Genomic DNA, 23044 nt, shown 5'->3' on the forward strand with positions numbered 1-23044 from the left:
GTAATAGTAATGAAAGATAGTTTTTTGGGGAGAGGGACTGAGCTGTTAATATCGCAATAAACATCCCTACTGTGTTGCTGTCAGGTTCAATTTGAGCCAAACACTGCAATCCAAAGAACACATTCCTTGGAGTAAGCCCCACTGAAGAGATGTGAGTGGGATTCTGAGTAGCCCTGTTTAGGATTACTCCCAAAATGTCATGGAGAAGGGTCGTATATGAGCTAGCTTTCTATATGTAGGAGTTTTGCGTGTGTGTAAGCATTCAAGCAAGCCCCCCCCCCCCCCCCGCAATAGCCTACAGCTGAAAACTGTGGCAGCCAGGAAAGGTTTTATTGTGTTGTGATAACTTGCTTGAGCAGAGATCATACTTAAATTCTAGGGAAACCTGAGTCCAAACATTTTTCATTCAAAAAACCCAGCACTGCTTGGATCTCTTGTTCCCCCCCTCCCCATCAAATGAGTAGGTTTGAATTTATATGGTATGGCCTCAGTAATTATGTTTGGCTTGTGTATGTTGTTGTGGTCACTGGTTGTTGTGGTCCTCTCCCTTTCACTCTGTTGCTGAATATTCTTTCCTTTCTTTTCATCATTGTTAAATCATTTCTACATACATACCAATTTTACACCATTTGTATGCAACTGGTGCTGAAAATAAGGTTGGAAAACACGTCACTTTAATGGAAAACACTTGGCATAAAGAATGAGAGAATGCTGTGAAAATAACCCACAGATTCATTTTTCACACAGGAGAGACAAAATCGCAATTGCAATATTCAAATCAAACCACAGAGCTTTTGAAATTTGGTCTCATCCTTGCTAATGAGCGTTTCTCTTCTAGCATGGCTACATCAATGACACAGCAAAATAACTAGGTCATTCCCAAGGGGCACACACAGTGTTTGTTTGGGTTATTTGTCCTTATGTTTTGATTTTTAAACCTTTTAAGGTAGGAAAAAGCTCTGGTTACCAGGCAAATACCAATACTTCCTAAATGTGGACATAAATATGCACATTAAAGCCATGTGAAATAAATATATGCAGACAAGGCCAAAGGGAAAGGAAGGAAAGGCTGGAATGGAATTTTTGGATGAGAGAATCAATTCAAATATTCGGTTAGTGAGGCCATCAGATATAACACCAGAGATCTATAACGGAAAGAAGTCTTCCAAGAACCTTAGAGGGCATAAGTGATTTATAGGAAAAACTTTTATCTACTTCAGGGGTAGTGTATTTGATACAGTTGTGCTCATTGAATCAAATAAATGAGAGGTGGCATTTCAAAACAGTTTTGGATGATGAATGCCTTAAGTGGATTGCAGTGAAGACCCATAAAATGTCATCTTTTAGGCTTGCTGACTTGATTCATTTCAATAGTCTCAAAATAAAATATGAGGAAATCTTTATTTATGAACAGATAGATATGAACACAAAACCCAAAATGAAATACAGCAACACATAAATACAGTGAATGCTGCTTAAAATGGGGAAAACTGTATAATAGAGAAAACTAATAGTGAGTGGGTTATATTACCAAGACGGAGCCATTGTTCCATCTATTGCTTACATACAGATGTTGTTATCTGACATAATATGCTAAAAATTGACTGTCACCCATCCATTGCCCACAACGTCCATCTCTCTAGCCTTTGGGTGAGTGGCTATAACATCATCCCAAAATGCCACAGGATGTTGGATGGAAAAATTCATTGATGATAGCTCTATCATAGACAAAGAATGAAATCTCATGGTGCCTAAGAATACAAGTTCCATGTTTAGCCTCCAGCCAGTTTTCACATTTGTCTAGGTTCTCAACAAAACCTGTATGAGTGCGGAGTACATGCAAATTACATGACACATGAATGATGCTTCGTTTACATATAACACCATTTGTGCCTACTTCGTTCTCAGGCACATTTAACTAAGCATCAAACAGGAACAACAGAAGTAGCCTTCGGAGGCATTATACTTAGGATCATACCTCTGGGAGACAACAAAGAGTGATTTCTATGCCACTCATTATCTGCTTGTGATCCTTCCAGAAGCATTTCGGATTGGCTATTGCTGGATACATAGCACTTATTCAGATGACCTTTGTTCAGATCTAGCAATGCATTGCCTACATAGCTCTCTCAAAAGAATCCCACTGTCTTCTACCTGCTTGGAGGCTTGACACACTATTTTCTAAAGAAAACAGTAACAGCAGAAAGGAAAGTTACTGCCTCCAGCTCTTAGATGAGGATGGCAGCAGCAGTAGTAAAGCATGGTCACAAAGTGGAGTGGGATGGTGGTGACTCACCACCAAGGAATACAGGGGTTGTTACATGGAGGAAGGCAATGGCAAACCACTTTTGCTTGGCTCCTGCCTGGAACACCACATGGATGGGGTAACCATAAATCGATTGTGGCTCAAAGGCATGTCCTTTTTTTCTTCCTCTTTGAGCTGCCATTGGGCATGGCACTGCATAAAGGATGGCCCAAAAGAAAAAAAGGATGAAGTTCAAAGGATGACGGGAACAAGGTATTGTGTATTATATGTAGAAATAGAAAAGGCAAGAAAAGTTAAACACTGATGCACAGGAAATGGTGGGTAAGAGGAAACATATTGATTGTATCCAGTATAATGGACACATTAATATTTTGAAATAGTAAGATAATGATTTGTGTTTCTATCAAACGTATACAATCAAAATATTCAGAAAAAAGATCAGAAAGCATCTACATTTTTATGCCCCATTTATTTAAATTTTGCTAACATTTACAGTTCAGCCTCTTTTAATCACACTAGCATTAATTGTACTAATTAGAGTGAGGTGTAACTACATATTACTGGGTATGTCTGACTTTGGCACTTAAATATTCAGTGAACATTGAATCTGTGCAGTTTAACGCGAGGGAAAAATTCTGAATGTATCATGGATGAATAACGGCTAGTTACCAAGAAACTACAATATGGCATTAATAAAGTTCACTTGCAAATGTTACTCTGAATGTATTAATGACAACGTGCATCTTTGTCTTTTGGATTGTTCAGGAGATGGCATGATAGGAAATTAAATCTCTCTTAGTTCGCTAGGCCATTTGTCTAATAGGTTTAGCTTCTTGTTTAGGAACTGGTAACAATAAGAACCAGAAATAAAATTGTATAAAAATTAAAGCTGACATTTTAAAATGTTACAAAGGCTTGGCTAATGTTTAGCTTATTTATGAAGTGTATTCACCCATTTTTACTAACAGTCAGTGCACTGTCTCATCCATACCAGTCTTTTTGTATCTGTAATTCTCAGCCATCCCAAGTGCCTCAAATAATACTATTGAACAGGGCTTTTTTGGTAGAAAATACCCAGCAGGAACTCATTTGCATATTAGGCCATACCTCCTGGCATCACCATTGTTTCACACAGGGCTTTTTTGTGGGAAAAGCCAATCAGGGATTCATTTGCATATTAGGCCACACCCCTGATGCCAAACCAGCTGGAACTGCGTTTCTGCTCAAAAAAAGCCCTGCTAATGGAATCGAATAGTTGCTACTGTTAAACAGATTCCCATGTGAGCCTTTGAGATGGAGCTGCTGTAAGATTGCAACAGCTATGTTCTCAACAAAGGGGGGCCATATAAGGACAACACCTTTATTAACTACGGAACATCTAGACAACATATAAGAAATTACAGTAATCAGATGTGGATGGCACTTGCCTTGAGTTTGTTCCTCTGACCATCTCACTTTCAACTACAATTTTATTTATTTATTTAATATACCCAACTTTCCCCCTGACATCTCAGGATCCAAGGCAAGATCTAAACAGAATGATGTCTAAATCAGGCATCAAAGTAGATCTATAGTAAATTAATCACTGCAGCTAAATAGAGGGTCTTCTCCTTGGTACTTCAGCCTACATCTGATACTTATAGAACATCAGCAGGTGTAAATGAATAACAGGAAAAAAAATGGAATAAATAATACTCTGGACTTGTTATGGAATCATTGGGCTAAAAGTCAAGGGACAAGATCCCTTTGACTGTTGTTTCTACTTTGTGTATCTGACCATGTAAACAGGAAGAGAAACAAGCTCAGCCATCTGTTTTGCTGCTGGCAGTGATGGGTGGGGTATAGGATCACAGTATGGGTGGGGTATAGGATCACAGGAGAAACATGTGAAAAAAAAAATGTCAGGCTTATGTATTTACCAGAAGTTGATACAGGAAATATCAAGGTTAGCTGCAGGGCTTTTTTTTATGTAGAAAGAGCCCAGCAGGAACTCATTTGCATATTAGGCCATACCCGATATCACTATTGTTTCCCACAGGTTTTTTTTTGTAGAAAATGCTCAGCAGGCACTCATTTGCACATTAGGCCACACACCCCTGACACCAAGCCTGCCAGAACTGTGCTTCTGTGTGTTCTTGCTTTAAAAAAGCCCTGCCTAGCTACAGAAATTGCCGGAAACTGTTGATTCCTAGAGATACACCAGTAGTTAGTTTTAGAAATCACTAGAAACCATGGTAAAATCATAGTGTTTTTTGGTGATTCCTAGAGTTACCTGTCACTTCCTGTATCAACTTCCAATGAGAACATGAAGCTGTTTTCCCCCTTTATTTTCTCCTGGCACCAATCGGAGTGACAGCAGACAATGGAACCCAGGGGATCCCCTTGTCCATGCTAGGGGCTTGGCAAACCTATGGGGGTCTGGCAGACTAGGTAAGAGATATAGTTAATGTCTAAGAGATAAGTAGCCTTGTAGTATCCACTTCTAAAGAAGCCTACTTTGGAGTAGGAATGCCAATCCCCAGGTTGGGAACTTAGAGAGTACCATGTTCAAAAGAGTTGTAAAATCTCTCAAGAAGTCTCTAAGGACTAACAATAAACTACAAACACTTACAAAAGCTCAATGCCAAGATATATTTACTTTAAGGCTAAGTAGTAAAATTATAAATGCATTTAAAGCAATAAGCCAGGCTGGGGCAGGGGATCCTCATTTGGCTGTATTCAGAAAGACCAGCTCATTCCAATGGAAAAGCTCGGTTTTCCCCACTTTTAGCTCTTCCTGCTTTGTTCCCAGTCACACACCTTGCTTCATCAAAAAACAATGAATAATTTTGAGGATGAACCTCAAAGGTCTTCAGACTTCAAGGTCATCAGAAAGCAGGGGGGGAGGGGACTGATTCCCATAGGGTATAATGGAGAATTGATCTGCAGGTATCTGGGGCTCTAGGGGGGCTGTTTTTTGAGGTAGAGGCACCAAATTTTCCACATAGCATCCAGTGCCTCTCCCCAAAACTAACTTCCAAGTTTCAAAAAGATTGGACCAGGGAATCCATTTCTATGAACCCCAAACGAAGGTGCCCCTATCCTTCATTATTTTCAATGGAGGGAAGGCATTTAAAAGGTGTGCGGTCCCTTTAAATGTGATGGCCATAACTTCATTGGGAGTTCAATTATGCTTGTCACAACCTTGCTCCTGTCTGCACCCCCAAAGTCCCCAGATATTTCTTGAAGTGGATTTGGCAACCCTGCCTTGGAGATTATGGACCTGTCTCAAATGAGCAAGAAGGTTGAACTGTTGTTGACAGTACAACTTTTAAGCATTTCTAGATGGTGAACTGCTTAGATCCTTTCCAATCTGTTTTTAGGCCTGGTTATAGGACTGAAGTGGCCTTGGTCACCCTGGTGGTGACCTGTACCAGGAGATGGACAGAGGAAGTGCTACTCTATTGATTCTCCTGGACCCCTCAGTGGCCTTCAGTACCATAGATCATGGTATCCCTCTGGACCACCATTCTGCACTGAGATTAGGAGACAACATTTTAGGATGGATCTGGTCCTACTGGGACAATAGAGTGCAGAAGATCATACTTGGGGACTGCTGCTCAGTCCCTTGGCCTCTGGGGTTCTGCAAGGTTCCATCTTGTCTCTTATGCTCTTTAACATCTACATGACACCACTGGGTGAATTCATCTGGAGATTTGTGCTGAGTTCAGTGGTGGAATTCTAGCATGAGCTCCTTTGCATATTAGTCCACACACCCCTGATGCAGCTAATCCTCCAAGAGCTTACAAGGCTCTTTTCTGTAAGCTCTTGGAGGATTGGCTACATCAGGGGTATGTGGCTTAATATGCAAAGGAGCTCCTGCTAGAATTCCACCCCTGGTTTTCACCAATGTGTAGATGACACTCAACACTTTTGGTCAATTCCAGAGAAGGTATAGAAATCCTTCATGAGTATAGTTTTGGAGTGGATATGGGCTAATAAACTGAACCTTAATCTCAATAAGACAGAAGTGCTACTGGTGAGCAGAAGATCTGATCCAGAATTTAAGGTTTCACCACTACTAGATTGGGTTGCTCTCACCTTGATGGAACAGGTCTGTAGTATTGGGATGCTGTGGGACCCAGGCCTACTATTGATAGGCAGGTGGCAGCTGTGACCAGGAATTCATTTTACCAGCTTTGATGGGTTTTCTGACTTTTCTGAATGACTGCCTACTCTCTTATGAACCTACCCAGCCACTATGGTCATCTTTGGAGGCTCTCTTTCTGGTGCCTCTGCCTTCTAAGTTTAGGTGTGGGCCTTCTCAGTCGAGGCAATAAAACTCTGGACCATTTTCCCCAGGGAGATTTGTCTATCCCCTTCTGTTGCCATCTTCCACCAGCATGTGAAGACTTTTGTTTCCTTTGGTACACCCTCAGTGATCCATCCTTCCTGCCCTATGGTTTTTTTCTGTTTATGTATGTGTTTTAGTGCTGGTTTTAATTGTTTTACTGGGACATTTTATGTGAGTTTTGATGGTGTTTAAGGTGTGATTTTATTATGGAAATTTTAATTTGGTAGCCACCATGACAGAAAGGTGGGGTAAACATTTTGAAAAGAAAATAAATATACCTCACTTATGTTTCTATGGCTGCTGGTAGTTTTCTGTTGCTTCAAGCAGGCTGGCAGTGGCAAGATGACAGGGAGGCAAGTAAGCCAGTTGGCTATCTTTTCCTACCCATCCTTCTGCCTGCTCTCTCTTTCTTTTCCTTCCCTTTCTCAACACCTTGGATGCTATTCAGGCAGGGTCTGAGGTGCTCAGAGGCATCAGCACTACACACCCTAAGAAATGTTCCATGGGCAGAAAAAAATGTAAGGAAAAAAGATATTGAACTACTTGAAAATTTGCCAACTGGTCTGCCTATCAGAGCAGAAAGAGCAGCAACTGGACAGAGGGAGAGAGGGTCCCTTCTCTAGTCCGGATTGTCTATCTGAATCAGAGAAGACCTCGGGGCTGTTTCATACCATCTAAAGGTCTTGTTTTGAGCTCAGAGAATACAAATTTCAACAGCAACTCTGCTTTACTTCAGAACTGAAAGTCATGAAAGGGAGGGGTGTTACTACTACCTCCTTAAATAAAATCAAGGGATGAGGGTTAATTTCCCCACTGAACCTGGCTATAACAACTGTTCACAATAGGCAGATGAAACCCTAACAACAGTGCCCTCTCTATCCCCTTTTCTACCTGTCCAAAATCAGAAAAGTAGAGGATATATTTCAAGCATGCATTGAGCTCACTACTTATTAATGATTAATCAAAAACCCTGCAGAAATATAGTATCATAAATATTTGAATTGGGGTTGGCTTATAATAGGTCTAGCAGCTGATCTGGATTTATGGCACCAGAATATAGAATTGCAATCTGCAGCTTTTTCTTAAAGATTGCATGCAAAAAGAAGAAAATAAACATAGTTAGCAAGTGCTTTGTCAGAAAAGGGCTTTCACTGGGAATGCTTGAGTAACAGCCATGATCAGAAGTGGCCACAAGGAAATTCAATCTGGTTACCAACAGTAAGGATAACTCTTTCTTTCTTTCTTTCTTTCTTTCTTTCTTTCTTTCTTTCTTTCTTTCTTTCTTTCTTTCTTTCTTTCTTTCTTTCTTTCTTTCTTTCTTTCTTTCTTTCTTTCTTTCTTTCTTTCTTTCTTTCTTTCTTTCTTTCTTTCTTTCTTTCTTTCTATTATAAACCACATTTCTTCATGGCTCAAGGAAGTTTACAAGTCAAAACTGAATAAATTAAAATAACATCCCTGATAACCCCCTTTCAAAACATGACAGCAATTTATATCCCCATTAAAGTTCTGAAAGTTTCTAACAGCAATGCTCCCCTCAACTCCTCAGGGAGCCCATCTCACTAAGTGGGGGCTTAGTGACAAGTTCTGTGCTCTGGTTGACAACATGTGCATGATTGAAGTGGAGGAACAGTCAATAGATAGCAGCCTGACTACTATAAGTAAGAAGATAAGACCATAAGAAGAGCCTTGCTGGATCAGACCAATGATCCATCTAGTCCAGCATCCTGATTCACTCAGTGGCCAACCAATTCCTCCAGATGGCCAAGAACAGGGCATCCAGGCTGAGGCTTTCCCCTGATGTTGTCTCCTGGCTCTGGGATTCAGATATTGCCCTCAGTCACCATGGCTAGTAGCCTCTGACAAGACTTGTCCTCCATGATTCTATCTAATACCCTTCCTATGGCCATCACTACATCCTCTGGCAGCAAAGTCCACAGGTAGCACACAGGGATAAAATGGAGAAGAGTGTCTTTTAGAAAGATATTTATTTTTATGCTGCCACTGCAGGACCCTGCCTGAGATGGCTTACAAAATAAAATTTTTAAAAAGCAAATGAACAGAACATTAAAATGTATTGAAATCCAGTGTGAAATTTCAGGCCCAGCATAAAAACATAGATTAAAAAATATAGGACACTAACAACTTTAAACTATTTCCAAATAGAAATATTATTTTAAAATAGGAATATTTGGGCCTGGTGCTTAAAAAAAAAAGCAACAGAACCTTCCACCCAGGTAATTTCATAACTGGAAGGGGGTGTGGCTTAATATGCAAATGAATTCCTGCTGGGCTTTTTCTACCAAAAAACCCTTCCAGCAAGGTTCAACATATCAGCTGTTTGTGCTGCTTACTTGGAACTGAAAAAAAAAGCAGGCAGTTGTATAGATCACATCCACAACCTATATCAACACGATTAAGCTTTGCAGAGAATATTACTACATGCATTCCACTTAGCTGCTTGTATGTATTGGCCTGATTTGACATTTGACAATGGGAACAGAACAGGGAACAATGGAGGAAAGCAGAGGGAGAAGTAAGGGTGAAAGCAGCAAAGCTAACAAGGAATAAACGTGTCCCCTCTGTGCCCCCCTTGCAGTGGTTGTGGCTATTATTACTCAGTCTTCTTGTTCCGTTATGCTGAAGGGAGAATTTTACCAGGTGCGGCTTGGTGTTTATTGACCTCTAAAAGAATTACATCTCGTCCCAGTGTTGCTATGGTAAGAAAAGCTGCACCTGCTGAATGTCCTTCTTCTTCACAGCAACAGGATTCCTTGTTGCACACAGAATCTAGCAGTTGTAGTTAATTCCAAAAGGAGCTATTGCTGAATTAAATAAAAGTTATTTTGGATTCTAGATGAACAAAACTGTGAATGAAGGATTCCCGTTGTCTCAATAAAAGCTCTAAACCTCTTAAGAAATGAAGACGTGCAGTGTAACAATCTAGCAGACGGCAGGAACATAATAATAGGATGGCGGTAGAATAACTAGGAAGAAAATCCCTCAAACTCAATAACTGATTGTAAATTCAATCTCTATGGTTGGCTGCTGTCTTGAGTCTTCCAATAAAACTGAATTATTAAATCAACACAATTCAGTTTTGCAGAGAGTATTACTGCATGTATTATATGGCAAGCTATTACATAGTTATTAATGTGTGTTTTCAAGAACTGCTGAAGAGACAGCATTCAATATGAGCAGCCAAAAAAAGAAGAAGAAGAAATCGAGGCTGAATGTTAATGGAACAAATGGGTAGCATTTTGCCATTGACATTGGGGAACAAGCTATATATTTCTTAAAGAAAACAATTCAAAACTCAACCAAGTCATAGCATTAAGTCTTTTTTCAGCATAATCTCTGCCTTCCTTTGGACATTTGTGTCTCCAATGTAATCAAAGCTACCAGAAAAGAATGGTTTTGCTCCTCCTTTCATCCAGCATCTATCTTCTACACCATTTTTATAGAGCCATGAATACCAATAATTTTAATAAATTGTATACACTGATGACTAAGTAGTCACTGAGATATGCAGGATCTAGGTATTGAAGGTGGGTTAGCAAGTCTCCCCTTCCTCATTTGACCTTGTTTTACAAAGGAATACTGGGCCATGGCTGCTATGTAGTCTGGGCCTCTCTTCTGGTTGGCTAGCCAGTTGTCTGTTACTTTTCTTTGAACCATACTGGGGGCAGAACAAAGGGCAACATTTATTATAACTACTCTGTCAGGTATGTCTCACCTTGCTTTGCCTTGGATAAGAACTGACCATCCAAAAAGTGATAGCAGGGTAATGGGTTCCATGTGGAAAAAAGTCAGCTGGGACAGAACTGAAGTGATAAGGGGAACTGGGGAAGATTGCTTCTCCTCCTACTTCTGCCACTGGAAAGGCTAGTAGGATCCAATCCTATATCCTGGTTTTCTTTATCATTTCTTAGTTTCAGGGCTGATTCATAGAGTACTTTTGAGTAGAATTTTTCAGCCAAAGGGCTAATATATTGTATATGAAAAGCAGTTTCAAAAGCCAAAACAAAGAGAGGTATGTTTCAAAGAAGAGTAGGTGCAATTCTGAGCATTCTGAAGATTATCTTTACAGGAAGGGATAAATGTTAGTTTCACATTTGTCTAAAGTCACATTGCAATGATGGAGATGGTTCTTGATTTCTTTAACTTCAGGATCTTCTCCAAATCCTTGTTTCACAAACCAACCATAGTTAAAAAGAAAACATTTTTTTTTGTTATGACTTTATCAAGCTAATGTCTTTTCTATTATCTGTTTCACTCTATTAGGGCAAGTTTTTCTTGTATTTCTCTTGGGCAGATCTTAAATGAATAGAGTTATTAGACAGGGCAAAATTGTGAATGGGGATTGGCAAAAATGCAGTTTGGTTCATGATTTGTGGCTTAACCACAAACTGAACCACAAACTCATACAAACTGGAGGGTTGGTTTGTGAACTGACCCAGTTTATATCAGTTTGTGAAACATTTAAAGGTTAAACCCTGCTTTTTGCTCCCTTTGAAAAGCCATGGGGATCAGAAAGTAGGGGGCCATTTAAACCACTGCTTTCTGCTCCCCACAACAAGTCATGGGAAACAGAAAGCCGGGGTTTAAATGGCTCTGAGCTGCTATTCAGCAGTTTGTTTTAAATGGCCCCCTGTTTTCTGCTCCCTATGGCTTTTCATAGGGAGCAGAAGCCATTTAAACCAAACAGCTGCTTTTCATTAAAGTCCTGCTTTTTGCTCTTCCTGAACTGCCACAAATTGCATCAAAATACATGAAGGTTCATTAGAGTTCTTCGGTTTGCAAACATTGCTTTGTGAACCAAGAACTGGCCATAATTCATGACAAACTTTAGTTCATCAGTCAGTTTGTGCCCATCCCTAATTATGAGTCATGAGGACAGATGGCAGTCATTCAGGTAGGCAGTGTTGTGCTCTGCCTCCTCAGTTGCACCCTTGCCCCTGGCAGTCATTGCCTTGGCATCCCTTGGGCCCTCTCTATGGTAGCCAGAGGTCCCAGAATGGGTGGGGAACCAGGTTGACATCACCCAGGTGGTTCTCTCACCCCACTGGGGAGACTGGCTTTCTCACTCCCTGGCTTGCCCAGTCACTCAGTGTTCTTCCTCCTCAATCCTCCATTTGACCTCTCTCTTTATCTCCCTTCCTGGTCCGCACACCCTTCCCTATTGGCCCTTGCCTCAATCCCCACCCCTCTCTTAAGTTCAGACACTTTGATGAGGTGAGCTGTCATCAGGGCTGGCAGCTTCCTAGGCCCTGGCTGGTGAGGCCTCTTCTGGGCTGGCTTCGCTCTGTGCTGCCTGCTGCCCCTGCATGGTCACTGATGTGGTGGGGGTTGAGTGCTTGGAGAGCGTGCCACACTCCTGTGGCTGTGGCTGCAGCCCCTGGCACTCCTGGGGCTGGGAGCTTGCTGCAGGGCTGTGGCCTGGGCTGGCCCTCATTGCTGCATCTCTCCTCTTTGTCAGATGGCTCAGGTGTTCTTCCTCTCCCATGCCCAACACTTTTGAGCTCCACCAGCTCCTCTTCTCTCTGTCTGGGCCCAGATATGCGGGATGAGCTTTGGGCTGTCATGGCCCTGTGTGGGCCTTCTGGGGATGCCTGGGTATGGGGGGGGGGTCACTGGGGGTGCCCAGGAGTCTGGCCCAAGTCCCAGCTGGGAGCTGATGGGATAGACAGCCTGGCTTTGTAGTGGATCCAGCTGTTCTCTTTTATAAGTGATGATAATTAAACCTGACAAATTTAATTCTGCTTGAAAAACTTTTTAGAAGAATGGACATATGTTAAAAAGCAATTTCAGAATTGGAAGCAGCTTACAGTCAATAATGAAGGATATTCAGCAGGCTAAGTATCTTATCTGTAAATGAATAAGTGCTTACCTCTGTGTTTGTGTAGCATAACTATTGTCATACGCCTCATAACTTGGTTCATCATATTCACCCCCATAACCATCATCATATCCCTGCAGTAAAAAACAAAAGCCTAATTTAGAAGACTGATATATTACGAAAGGCATTAGGCTGGAAGAGAAATTATATAATGATATATAGATGCCATATTTGCATAGGATAGCACAACTTACACACTAGCAGAGAGCTTGAATGGACTGAGTACAAAACAAATCAATGATTAATTTGAGATCTCTTTTTATTCACTGCTATAATGAAGTTTGCACTGTAGAAGGAAGAATATCTCAGGAAGATGCTAATGAAACTCCTTGTTTTCTCTGGAATTCAATATACAAATGCTTTTCTAAATATCTGTGGGTGAATAATAGCCACAGAAATGAAGAAATGATTGCAAGAGTATATTGATCTCATTACACCATTAAGAAGGTCATTACTGAGCATAAAACACACCATTCAAGCCTTTCATTTAAAAATGTGGCATAAGTTTGGGAAGAAAACCACAGTTAATAATTATAAATAACCTTTGTAATGACCATCTTTTAACTTCCATGAACATTCATTCATTCCTGTTTCGATCCTCTCTCCTGCCGCAGCTAACAGCATGCATTGAAAGACAGCAGAACCAGCATACACAACAGTCAGGTCTGCTCTTTCAAAGCAGCTATAGGACAGCCAAGTGAGATGACACAAAGGAGCTGATTTGGCAACAAATTATTGAACAACATGGAAATAAGGGCTGAATTGTAGAAAAGAAATCTGGTTAAAGTGCCAGCTGAATATTTATTTATTCACTTATACCCTGCCTTTCTCCCGATGGAGATCCAAATTGGCTTCTGTCGTTCTCCTCTGCTCAATTTTATCCTCACAAGCAACCCTCTGAGGTGTAAGCAGAATGCATGTTTTGCCCAAGAGAACCCAGAGAACTTCTATGTAAGAGTGGGCCTCTGAGATCCTATTCCAGCATTCTGACCACTACGCCACACTAGGTCTCACAGCAGACTAACTGTTATAAAATATATTAGGTACATAAAATGGAAATGGGTTAAAAACCAGCATACATATGGAAAGAACAAATTTCTTGTCTTCACAACAGAGGAAAGCAAACAGTGGGATACCATAAAGATTAGTGAGAGGCAAACTGCCTTCTATTTAAATCGTACGTGGGCCACGAATTACCAGCTTTCTCCTTGATTATTAGTGTTTTAAAATCATTTTTTTCAAAGAGTAGTAAACTGGTACATGAGCATTTTCATGCCAGTTTGTAGTTGAAGTGTGAAGGATGAGGGCTGCAGAACATTGCGTAAGGAACTGTACAGTGTTTCTAAGACTGTGATTAAATTGATGGACTCTCTAATGCGGTTCACATATTCCCAGCTCAGTTTCAGCTATCAGGAAGGAAGGGCAGTTTTATACAAAGAAAGTTCTGAGCATGCAGAAATGCTGGCTACCAACCTTGGCTGCCTGACCTGAGGGATGTTGTGATATGTCTTGCAATGGCAGGGGCTTGCATGTACTGAGAGAGCACTTTATCACTTCTTTCCTTACCCCTCTCCCCTTCGAACTGCCAGCACCAAAAGGAACTTTAGTTTATCTTGTTTACCAGTGGTTTGGGCACTGGTAAAAGGCTGCCTGTACATACGTAGAGTTCTGGGGCCTCCAACTCCCATTCCCTTCCCCTCCCCACTCTGTGAATGAGCAGTTAGGCACACTTTGAACACAGTCTGCTTTTTTGAAAGGAAAAGGACCAGGCCTTTTTAGAGCAGGAATACACAGGAATGCAGTTCCAGCTGGCTTGGCATCAGGGGGTGTGGCCTAATATGCAAATGAGTTTCTGCTGGGCCTTTTCTCTACAAAGGCCCTGTGTGAAACAATGGTTATGCCAGGGTGTGTGGCCTAATATGCAAATGAATTCCTGCTAGGCTTTTTCTACAAAAAAAGCCCAGAAAAGGACTTTATTCACTATAACACAGCTTTATAGTCTAGAGCACCAGACCTTGTGAAATGGGAAAGAAGAACACAAAGGACTATTGCAGATCTAAGAAAAGAAAGTAAAACACTTTAGAAATATGGGTGTTACCTCAGGAAAAGTGGCTGACATTGCTCTTTTACCTCCCCTGGTCCCAGTACAGCATGAACATACAGTTTGAATGTCATGTGAACCCTTGCTTGAACAATTGGCTTGAACAATATTAACAGGGTATTCAGATTTTTTAATTCTTCCTGCCCTAGTGAGGTGAATGTCCCCTACTGAATCCTGAATTTGAGAACATGACCTTACGGGGTCCTTTCTTTCCCCCAATCAATGTGGAGTACACATTTTCCTGGTTTTATAGCCACCCATCCTGCCCCTTCCTGGCAGCTGGGCAAATGATTTCCTGAATCTCCACTCTGCTGGCATTTTGAGCATTTTATGGCCCCGCTCCTGGGAAAGAGCATTGGTTCCAGAGCTTTAGGACCTTTGGGTGAGCTTCAAAGCATCATACATCACCTGTGCATGACTAGGGTTGCCAAGTCCCCAGCTTCCTATAGTGGGGGACTTTTGCGCATGCAAAGCGCATGTGTGCTGCGATTACATCACCTGGAAGTGACATCATCAAAATGGCAGCACCTGTGCTCTAGGTGTTTCCGGGAAAACTCTATGGTTTTCCTGGACACTCTAGCCATTTGGGAGGTAAAAACTATGGTACAATAGTACCTCCCAAATGGCTAGAGCATCCAGGAAAACCATACAGTTTTCCCGGAAACGCCTAGAGTGGCCTCCGCACGGGCGCCACCATTTTGATGACATCACTTCCGGGTGACATCATTGTGCCAGCGATGTGTGTGGAGGTTCTCCCCCTCCTGGCCCAATGTGGGCTGGCGGGTTGGGAACCTCTAGGACGAGAGATTCTCCACCCGAACTGGGGGCTAGGCAGCCCTATGCATGACAAGGAATGCCTACCAAGAAAGCACAAAAGAAAGACATCAGCTCAGTATGTGTCTATATATTAATTATAAATGGAACAAGCACATGTGCATATGCTCTCTCTCACACTCTTCCACCAACTGCCATAATATGTGAGACAGCGAGGTGTGGCACCAACAACTTGGGCTTTGGTTGTCTCCTAGATTGTGGAAACACTTTACAATGTTGATCACCAGCGTCAGACTTGGAAACATTAGAGAGCTAGAATGATCAAACAGAGAAAGCACTGAATGTCATCTCATAGGATTTATGTGATATCATTTGTTTTAATTTAGCTTGTGCCCTCATTCCATATGGATTAGTATTCTCTAAATGTATTTATATAACATCTTTCTTCTTGGACTCAAGGCAATTTACAATGTGCCCAAGCCAAAAAGACCATATACAATCAAACATATAGTAAACTTAAGACAATACGTTACACATCAGTCAGAATGCGCAAAAGAGACCTAATAATAAATACAGCGCAGTACAATAAATGAATACAGTACATTCTACACTGAACCTTTCACCTTATTAATCCTGTTTTAATATTAAAATACAGTTAGCCTAATGAGAAAATCAAGTTAAGTTCCCTTCATTCAAAATAATTTCAAGCCAATGGGTTTAAATTTTTCTTGCTCTAATAATTTCAATATTTATATAAATGCATTAACATAAAGGAGCCAATTAATTTTTAAAATTAGCTTGAAGCTTCTGTATGCCCTGAATGCCTGAAATAAACATTTTTTTTCATAGCAAGATGGTGTGAGGAAGATAATATCTGCTGAGGAAAACCCATTTCTAACCTCTATAAACCAGAGCCAGTGAAGGAAGTAAAAAGAATTAATACAAAAAGTTTTTTTTTTAAAAAAATTGTGTATTTCTTGTATACTTTTTAAAAAGTACACAAAATCCCTTAGAGCAGGAGACACCAAAAAACACTCCCAGGCAAGGCAACACTGTGATGTTTCCATCCATGCATGTACCCATCATGTTTTGAATAACCACATTCTCACTGCATGTTGAACACGCACAAAGTTGCCTTATACTGAACCACTGCACCATGTTGGCTCTCTGACAAGCCTGAAGAGCTAAGAGGGGGATCACTATATTTTTGCATAGCACTTCTTTAAAGACCTGTACAACAAGCAGATAGTTACCACATTTAAACAGTGGTTATTGCCTGTACTTTTCAAGTTCACTATCATCATAGAATGTTCACACAAACCCTTAGAGTCAAAATAGTCAATGATCAAACCCTGATTTGTCCAAAACAATTAGTGTTTGTCCAATTTGTCCAAAACAATTAGTGTTTTTTACCCTGTTCTCAGAATCTGAGACTTCCTCAAAGTTGTTCTGGAGAGTACTGCAGATTTAGCCTTTCCCACTCTGGATGATTTAACCTTTCATTCCTTGTTGTTACTGAGAATCAGCATTTTGTGAAATAGCCACATTTTTGTGTGTTTGATTTCTTTTTTTCAGCCAATTAACTAGCCACAGCCTACTGCTTTCTGTGATCTGAACCACTTGTTTCCCATCATTCCAGGTTGGCAGGCTTTAGATACCTACCCAAATACTTTTGTTCATTTTAAAAAAATCTAATCACATGCACTTCATTTGGTAGGGATTAGTTTAAAAAAAATATGTACTATTCAAACACCGGGGCACTTCTGCAAAGATTACTTGATCCCATCAGTGCCTGTTCCAAGTAGCTACTTCAGAGTATATTCAACTGCTTTCAGGAAATTGGATCCAGCAGAGTCATCAATAGAAGGAGAGTGGTTGTTATGGATCTCCTGGTGTTTACCATGTTAGTATAAAGTCACCCACTTATTCTCCTTAATGAGAGAGTAATTGTTACATTAAGAAGGTGCATAATCAACAGGAGTACATGGGAAAATGATCTCATATAGCCCTGGATCAAATCAGTGAGAAAAAAACATACAGAGAAGGTAAAAAAACCACACAAAAATATAGCCTAGCTGAGAGCCTCATGTAAAGTTCAATGTATATCAAAGGCCATGCATACATAAGCCACCTGCTTAATCAGAGTAGATACACAGAATAACACAAACAATTGAATGAGTTTATAGACAGAAAGTTTCCATTGGAACTCTTACCTATAATGCATTAAAATGAAACAGTCTTAATAGTATTTTAAGGGTCAAAAGGGTATTTTTAATAATATAATTTAGCATGCAAGATATTTTGCTTAGCAGTTAAGCATCTAACTGTATACTTGCATTGACAGATCATAGCTACAGTCAACAGCAATTTCCAAACTGATGGCTGGTGACCCCTTTCCAACCTGCCATGATTACAGGAATTGCTGCTGCTTCTATCTGTGATGGCTGGTTGACATGTTACATTGTTCAAAAGACTATGTATTCAATTCAGGGAGAAGTGGGATTTTTCACAAGAAGAACACTGTATGAATCATCCATTAAATATGACCATTTTCCACCAGCAGCTTTTTGACTACCTAATGCAGCGGTTGCCAACCTTTTTGGCACCAGGGATCGGTTTCGTGGAAGACAATTTTCCCATGGATCGGGGTGGGCGGTGGTGGTTTCGGGATGATACAATTGTGCACTTTATTCCTGTTATTACATTGTAATATACAATGAAATAATTATACAACTCATGGCCCAGTTGCTAACAGGTCACGGACTGGTACTGATCCATGGCCCGGGGTTTGGGGACCCCTGAAATAAAGCAGGGTCATGGAACATTCAAGAGTACAAGAATATTTTGTGATATTTGCCAAAGAGCCTGGGAAGAGAAGCACACAACAAACTATTCAGAACAGATCTGAAATTGCAGGGGACTATACTATTACCTTTCAAGAGTCCAATTTTGTAAGCTAGTATCTTTAGATAGGTAACATATATAGGTTATTTTAATGGTATTTTTATTTGTAAACTGCCTCTGGTAGGACTCTGAAAAGGCAGCATAAATGTTTCTTAATTAAAATGAATAAAATAATAAATGGAACACAACAGCTGAGCAAGTTCTAAGATAGGCCAGTTTGTAAACACAAAGGGCTGAATTTCTGGAGCCACCATTACCAGATGTGCAACTGGAAAAGCAGCAGCAAACATAAATAGGCAGCTGCAGATTCACCCAGTTTCGCTGCATTATTATTTTGTGAACTCACTGGAGTCCCCCCCCCCATTCCATTCCAGCTGCCTTGTGATTTAACATGGATTATTCATTGTTAGAGTTCTTGCCATTCATTCACATTGTTCCTGTCTCTCCGCATTACCAATACACAGACAATAAGAAATCTTGGTGCTATGGTATGCACTATAGCATCAAGATTATGTACTGCTTATATGCATCCAGAACATGAGGAGGAAAATGGGAATAACTTAAAGCTCGGCATTCTATGTATGCACCATAGCCTGTACAACATGCAGAAATTCAAAGCAGAAGAAATGGCATACAGCTAATGTAGTGATGCTACTCTGTAAACAAGAAAAGGAAATTTGGAACCCAGATAAATTCAGACAGCAAGGGTTTTGGAAACATCTCTACATAAATAAAAACAGTTAAAAATAGACAAGTGGAAATCTGTAAACACTTACAGAGTGAATTTTCCTCCTCTACACTATTTCCTCTATACTTTTCTTTCCTGTATACTTTTCTTGAGTGAGGTCACATAGGCAGAATGTTTCCTCTAAGCTGCAGAGTCTTGTGAGCAAAAATTCTACTTTGTGAGCTACTGGCATTAAAGTTGTGAGCTGCTGCACAAATTAGTGTGCTCTGGGGTCATCCTTCCTGAGCTAAAACAACAATGTGTGAGCTAGAGGCTAAAAATCTGTGAGCTAACTCAGCTTAGCGGGAACCCCAGGAACACAGGCAGCCTATTTGGGCCAACACAGGAACTCTCTACAGCTGGATTTAAATTGAATTTTCAAATATGTACATCTCGGTCCCTCCTCGCTTCCCACCCTTATGTCATCCTCTGGCACCTCTCTACCACCTTAGAAAGCTATCACAAAGTGGTCACAAATCTCTGAAATGCTTCCCTGTCACCTTTCCTGGCTGTCTGAATGGCTGGGGAGCATCAGGGAAGTGCCTTCCATGCGCTTGAGTGGTCTGAATGCTCCTCCAGAGTGCACATAGCCTATCCCTCTTCTGGCAGCAAGGCACATGCTGTCTGAATGCTCTGGGGTGCCTTGGACTGCGCTGGCTTTTCCCCTTGAGCCTGGAGGCTGCCACCCCGAGCTGCCCATCTGTACCCAGCCCAAGGCCGGCCCTAGACTATCTAGCACCCTAGGCAAGGCTAACTTCTGCCTCCCCCCACTGACAACCAATTTTCTCTTTTTCAGGGGCACAGCCTGGGCAATCCAGTTTAGGGCAGAGAGAAACAGAGGGGGTTTGCCATTGCATGCCTGTGTAGCAGTGACCCTGGACTTCCTTGGTGGTCTCCCATGTAAGTACTACCCAGGGCTGAGCCTGTTTAGCTTCCGAGATCAGGCTAGCTTGGGCCATCTTTGTGTATTTTATGAAAAAAATGTCTACACCCTGAAGTTGTCAATGGTACTCCTGCAATTAAAGAAGGCAGGGGGGGAGAGACAGTGGTGTTCCATTTTAAGTGCCATTACAGAGCCAACGCAACCCCTGAAGCAGGCAGACAAGCAAAGGAGAGAAGTGAGGAGCGTTTACCAGCAGTAGTGGCAGCACCAGCAGACTTAGCACCCCGGGGGCTAACAATTGAAAACTGACACTAGGGAATTAAGTTTTAAAACTATTAAACCTCCCCAAGCCACTTGATAGCAGAATGTATGTCTTTTAAGACTTGAATGACCTACACAAGAGTAAACCTTCCCAGGATCCATCTGCAAAGCTTTTCTTTACTGTTGCATCCCCCAAGGCCTCCTTGGGGGATGCAACAGCTCAGGCTGTTTTCGCTCTTTCAGAACTGCAGAGGACCAACAAAGGCTTCCTGCCCTTCCCATGGAGAGCAGTGTCCCCACAACCCCTGCTGGACCAGACTATAACTGCCAGAGGTGCCCGATGCAGCTCTGCGGGATTGACTTTGGAGTAACTGTGCCCAGGGCTGCTCTCCCATTGGGGAATCCTGGGCTGTTCAGCCATACCATAAAACAAGGGGTTGATATTAGGCAATCCGAAGCATCCCTGACTGGCATCCTCTTTGGGCCTCTTCCATAGAGCTGAGTCCCAGGCTGGAGACCAACAAGTATCAGGGCCAAACTTTGCTGAAGGCTGCCTCCCCACCACCACGGCCCAATGCACCCCCACAGGGCCAGCTAGAGTAAGGAGAAATGGGTGCTGCCCCTCTTGGTCCTGCTGTCATTTGGGGGGCAAGGAGGCAGCAGGGTGAAATACAACATGCCCTCTTCCCTTCTTGGTGGGGCACAACAACAGGAGGAGGTCTGTCCACCCTCTGCCAGGAGCCCACTGGCTCCTCCACCTCTCTGCCCTGCCCTGTCCAGCTAGCAGTTGCAGGGAGCGTTCAGCCAGGTGGAGGATTTGGGTGGGTGAGGAGCAGGCAGGGTGCTTTGCAGAGAGACTAGTCACTGCAGCCTGGTCCCAACAGGCAAGCTCCAGGCAAGGGGAGAAGCTGGAACCCCTGGGCACACAATCCCTACTCTCAGGCGCTCAACAAGGAGGAGCAAGGGGTGAATAGGCAGCTGTAGGGGAAGGAGAAATGATGAGGGAGGCTGTCCTGTCCCTGCTCCCAAAGTGGGGAGGAAGAGAGGAAAAGGAAGTCTTCCTGACCCTGACCCTACCTCCCAAATGGGGGATGGAAGGAGAGAGGAAGAGACAGTTTACCTAACCATTTAGCCTGGTGCTGCTTTCTTTGCCTCATACACCCCTAGTGTGGTTCAGGGTCTGCTACCTTCATCTCATGTAGTGCAGGCACTACCTCCCTCATCTTGGATGGGTGCCTCCCTTACCTTATGTAGGACTTGTCTGGGCCAAGACAGGCATCACCCTCTGCCTTGTAGAAAGATCCATCTTGTCTGTTCATGGGTCCAACCTCTGAATTTAAGTATCCTCAGATTTGACTGACATGGCTATTAGAGTATAAATTTGTGGTTCAGGTAATGATTGTTGTAAACAAGAATACAGTCTGCATAACATCAGAAAATCTTTTTGTCCACTAAAGGAGCAGCTCCATTTGATAACCCCTACACAGTAATGGAGTTTCAGTGGTCATAAAATAATTGCAAATGCAGATTGTAGAGCTGTAAAGTTCCAGGGGTCATTTTGTAGAAAAAGAGGTGCCAGAGCTCATCATCACAACTGTTTTCAATATGGCACACACTCCTGACATCACTGGAAGGTGTACTAAATTAATACCAGCTAAATCTATACCTTAAAATGCTTCTTGAATTATAATTGTTCTAATAAAATCTTACTCCCATCATACTTTTAAAATTACTTTCTCCTATGTGGTCACAGTGGCATGATGAAGATTTCCATCTGTCTGCTTTATATGTTTTGGTTATTTCCCCTTTCTTTGTGTGGGGAAAAAATATTAGAAAGTTTGTCAAATCTTAGAGTTCAGCAAAATTCTCACAGGGGTTTGAACAATGGAGCCCAGAAGCAAGTATTTGGGAGGAGGGGTATGTGTGTGTGTAAGAATGAAAGAGCACTATAAAATTTAGAGGTTCTGGAGCCCTGCTCTTGTGAGCTCCTGCCCAAAATGAGGTCTGTATAGTTCTATGAGTGAAATCTCACAGCTATAAATCTATGTATATATTAGGATCAGGTAAACTAAACAATCTATATTGACTGTTCATTTACACTTTTCTATCTTCCTTTCTTTGCATTTCTAATAAGCCTTTTTTGAATCTTGAACCCACAGCAGTAGACATGACCAAGGAAATGCTGTTAACAACTTTGGGATCAGGCAGCGATTCTTCTCCAGGCCAGTTTTGCCAGGGATCATGGAGAGGTTTTTTCTTCATCTTCTGGGCTTGGTGTAGGGGTAGGATTGCCAAGTCCAATTCAAGAAATATCTGGGGACTTTGGGGGTGGAGCCAGGAGACATTAAAGGTGGAGCCAAGATCAAGGCTGTGACAAGCATAATTGAACTCCAAAGGGAGTTCTGGCCATCACATTTAAAGGGATGGCACACCTTTTCAATTCCTTCCTTCCATAGGAAATAATGAAGGATAGGGGCACCATCTTTTGGGGCTCATGGAATTGGACCCCCTGGTCCAATCTTTTCAAAACGTGGGGGGTATTTTGGGGAGAGGGACTAGATGCTATACTGAAAATTTGGTGCCTCTACCCCAAAAAACAGCTCCCTCTGAGCCCCAGATACCCGCAGATCAATTCTCTATGATTTTCTATGGGAATAAATCTCCATAGGGAATAACAGAGTTCCCAGCAGACATTTCCCTTCCCTCCCCCAGCTTTCTGACGACCCTGAAGTGGGGGGAGGGCCTCCAAACCGGGGGATCCCCTGCCCCCACCTGGGGATTGGCAACCCTATGTAGGGGTCACTGAGGATATGTGTAGGGGTGCAGGGCTCTTTTTCTTGCAGGAGCTCCTCTGCATACTGGGCCACGCCCCCCTGATGTAGCCAATCCTCCAAGAGCT

General features: G+C 41.9%; 1 protein-coding gene across 2 annotated transcripts in view; it reads right to left on the bottom strand.

The window, feature by feature from the left end:
- Positions 1-23044, bottom strand: part of KHDRBS2 (KH RNA binding domain containing, signal transduction associated 2) — a 575389-nt gene that overhangs the window by 37005 nt on the left and 515340 nt on the right. For both annotated transcript variants that reach the window (XM_060235372.1, XM_060235371.1), the window contains one exon: positions 12487-12569. In XM_060235372.1, coding sequence (XP_060091355.1) covers positions 12487-12569 — 83 coding nt within the window. The remainder of the gene's footprint in view (positions 1-12486; positions 12570-23044) is intronic.

The sequence above is a fragment of the Heteronotia binoei genome, chromosome 1 (genome assembly GCF_032191835.1).
Source record: "Heteronotia binoei isolate CCM8104 ecotype False Entrance Well chromosome 1, APGP_CSIRO_Hbin_v1, whole genome shotgun sequence".
NCBI lineage: Eukaryota > Metazoa > Chordata > Lepidosauria > Squamata > Gekkonidae > Heteronotia > Heteronotia binoei.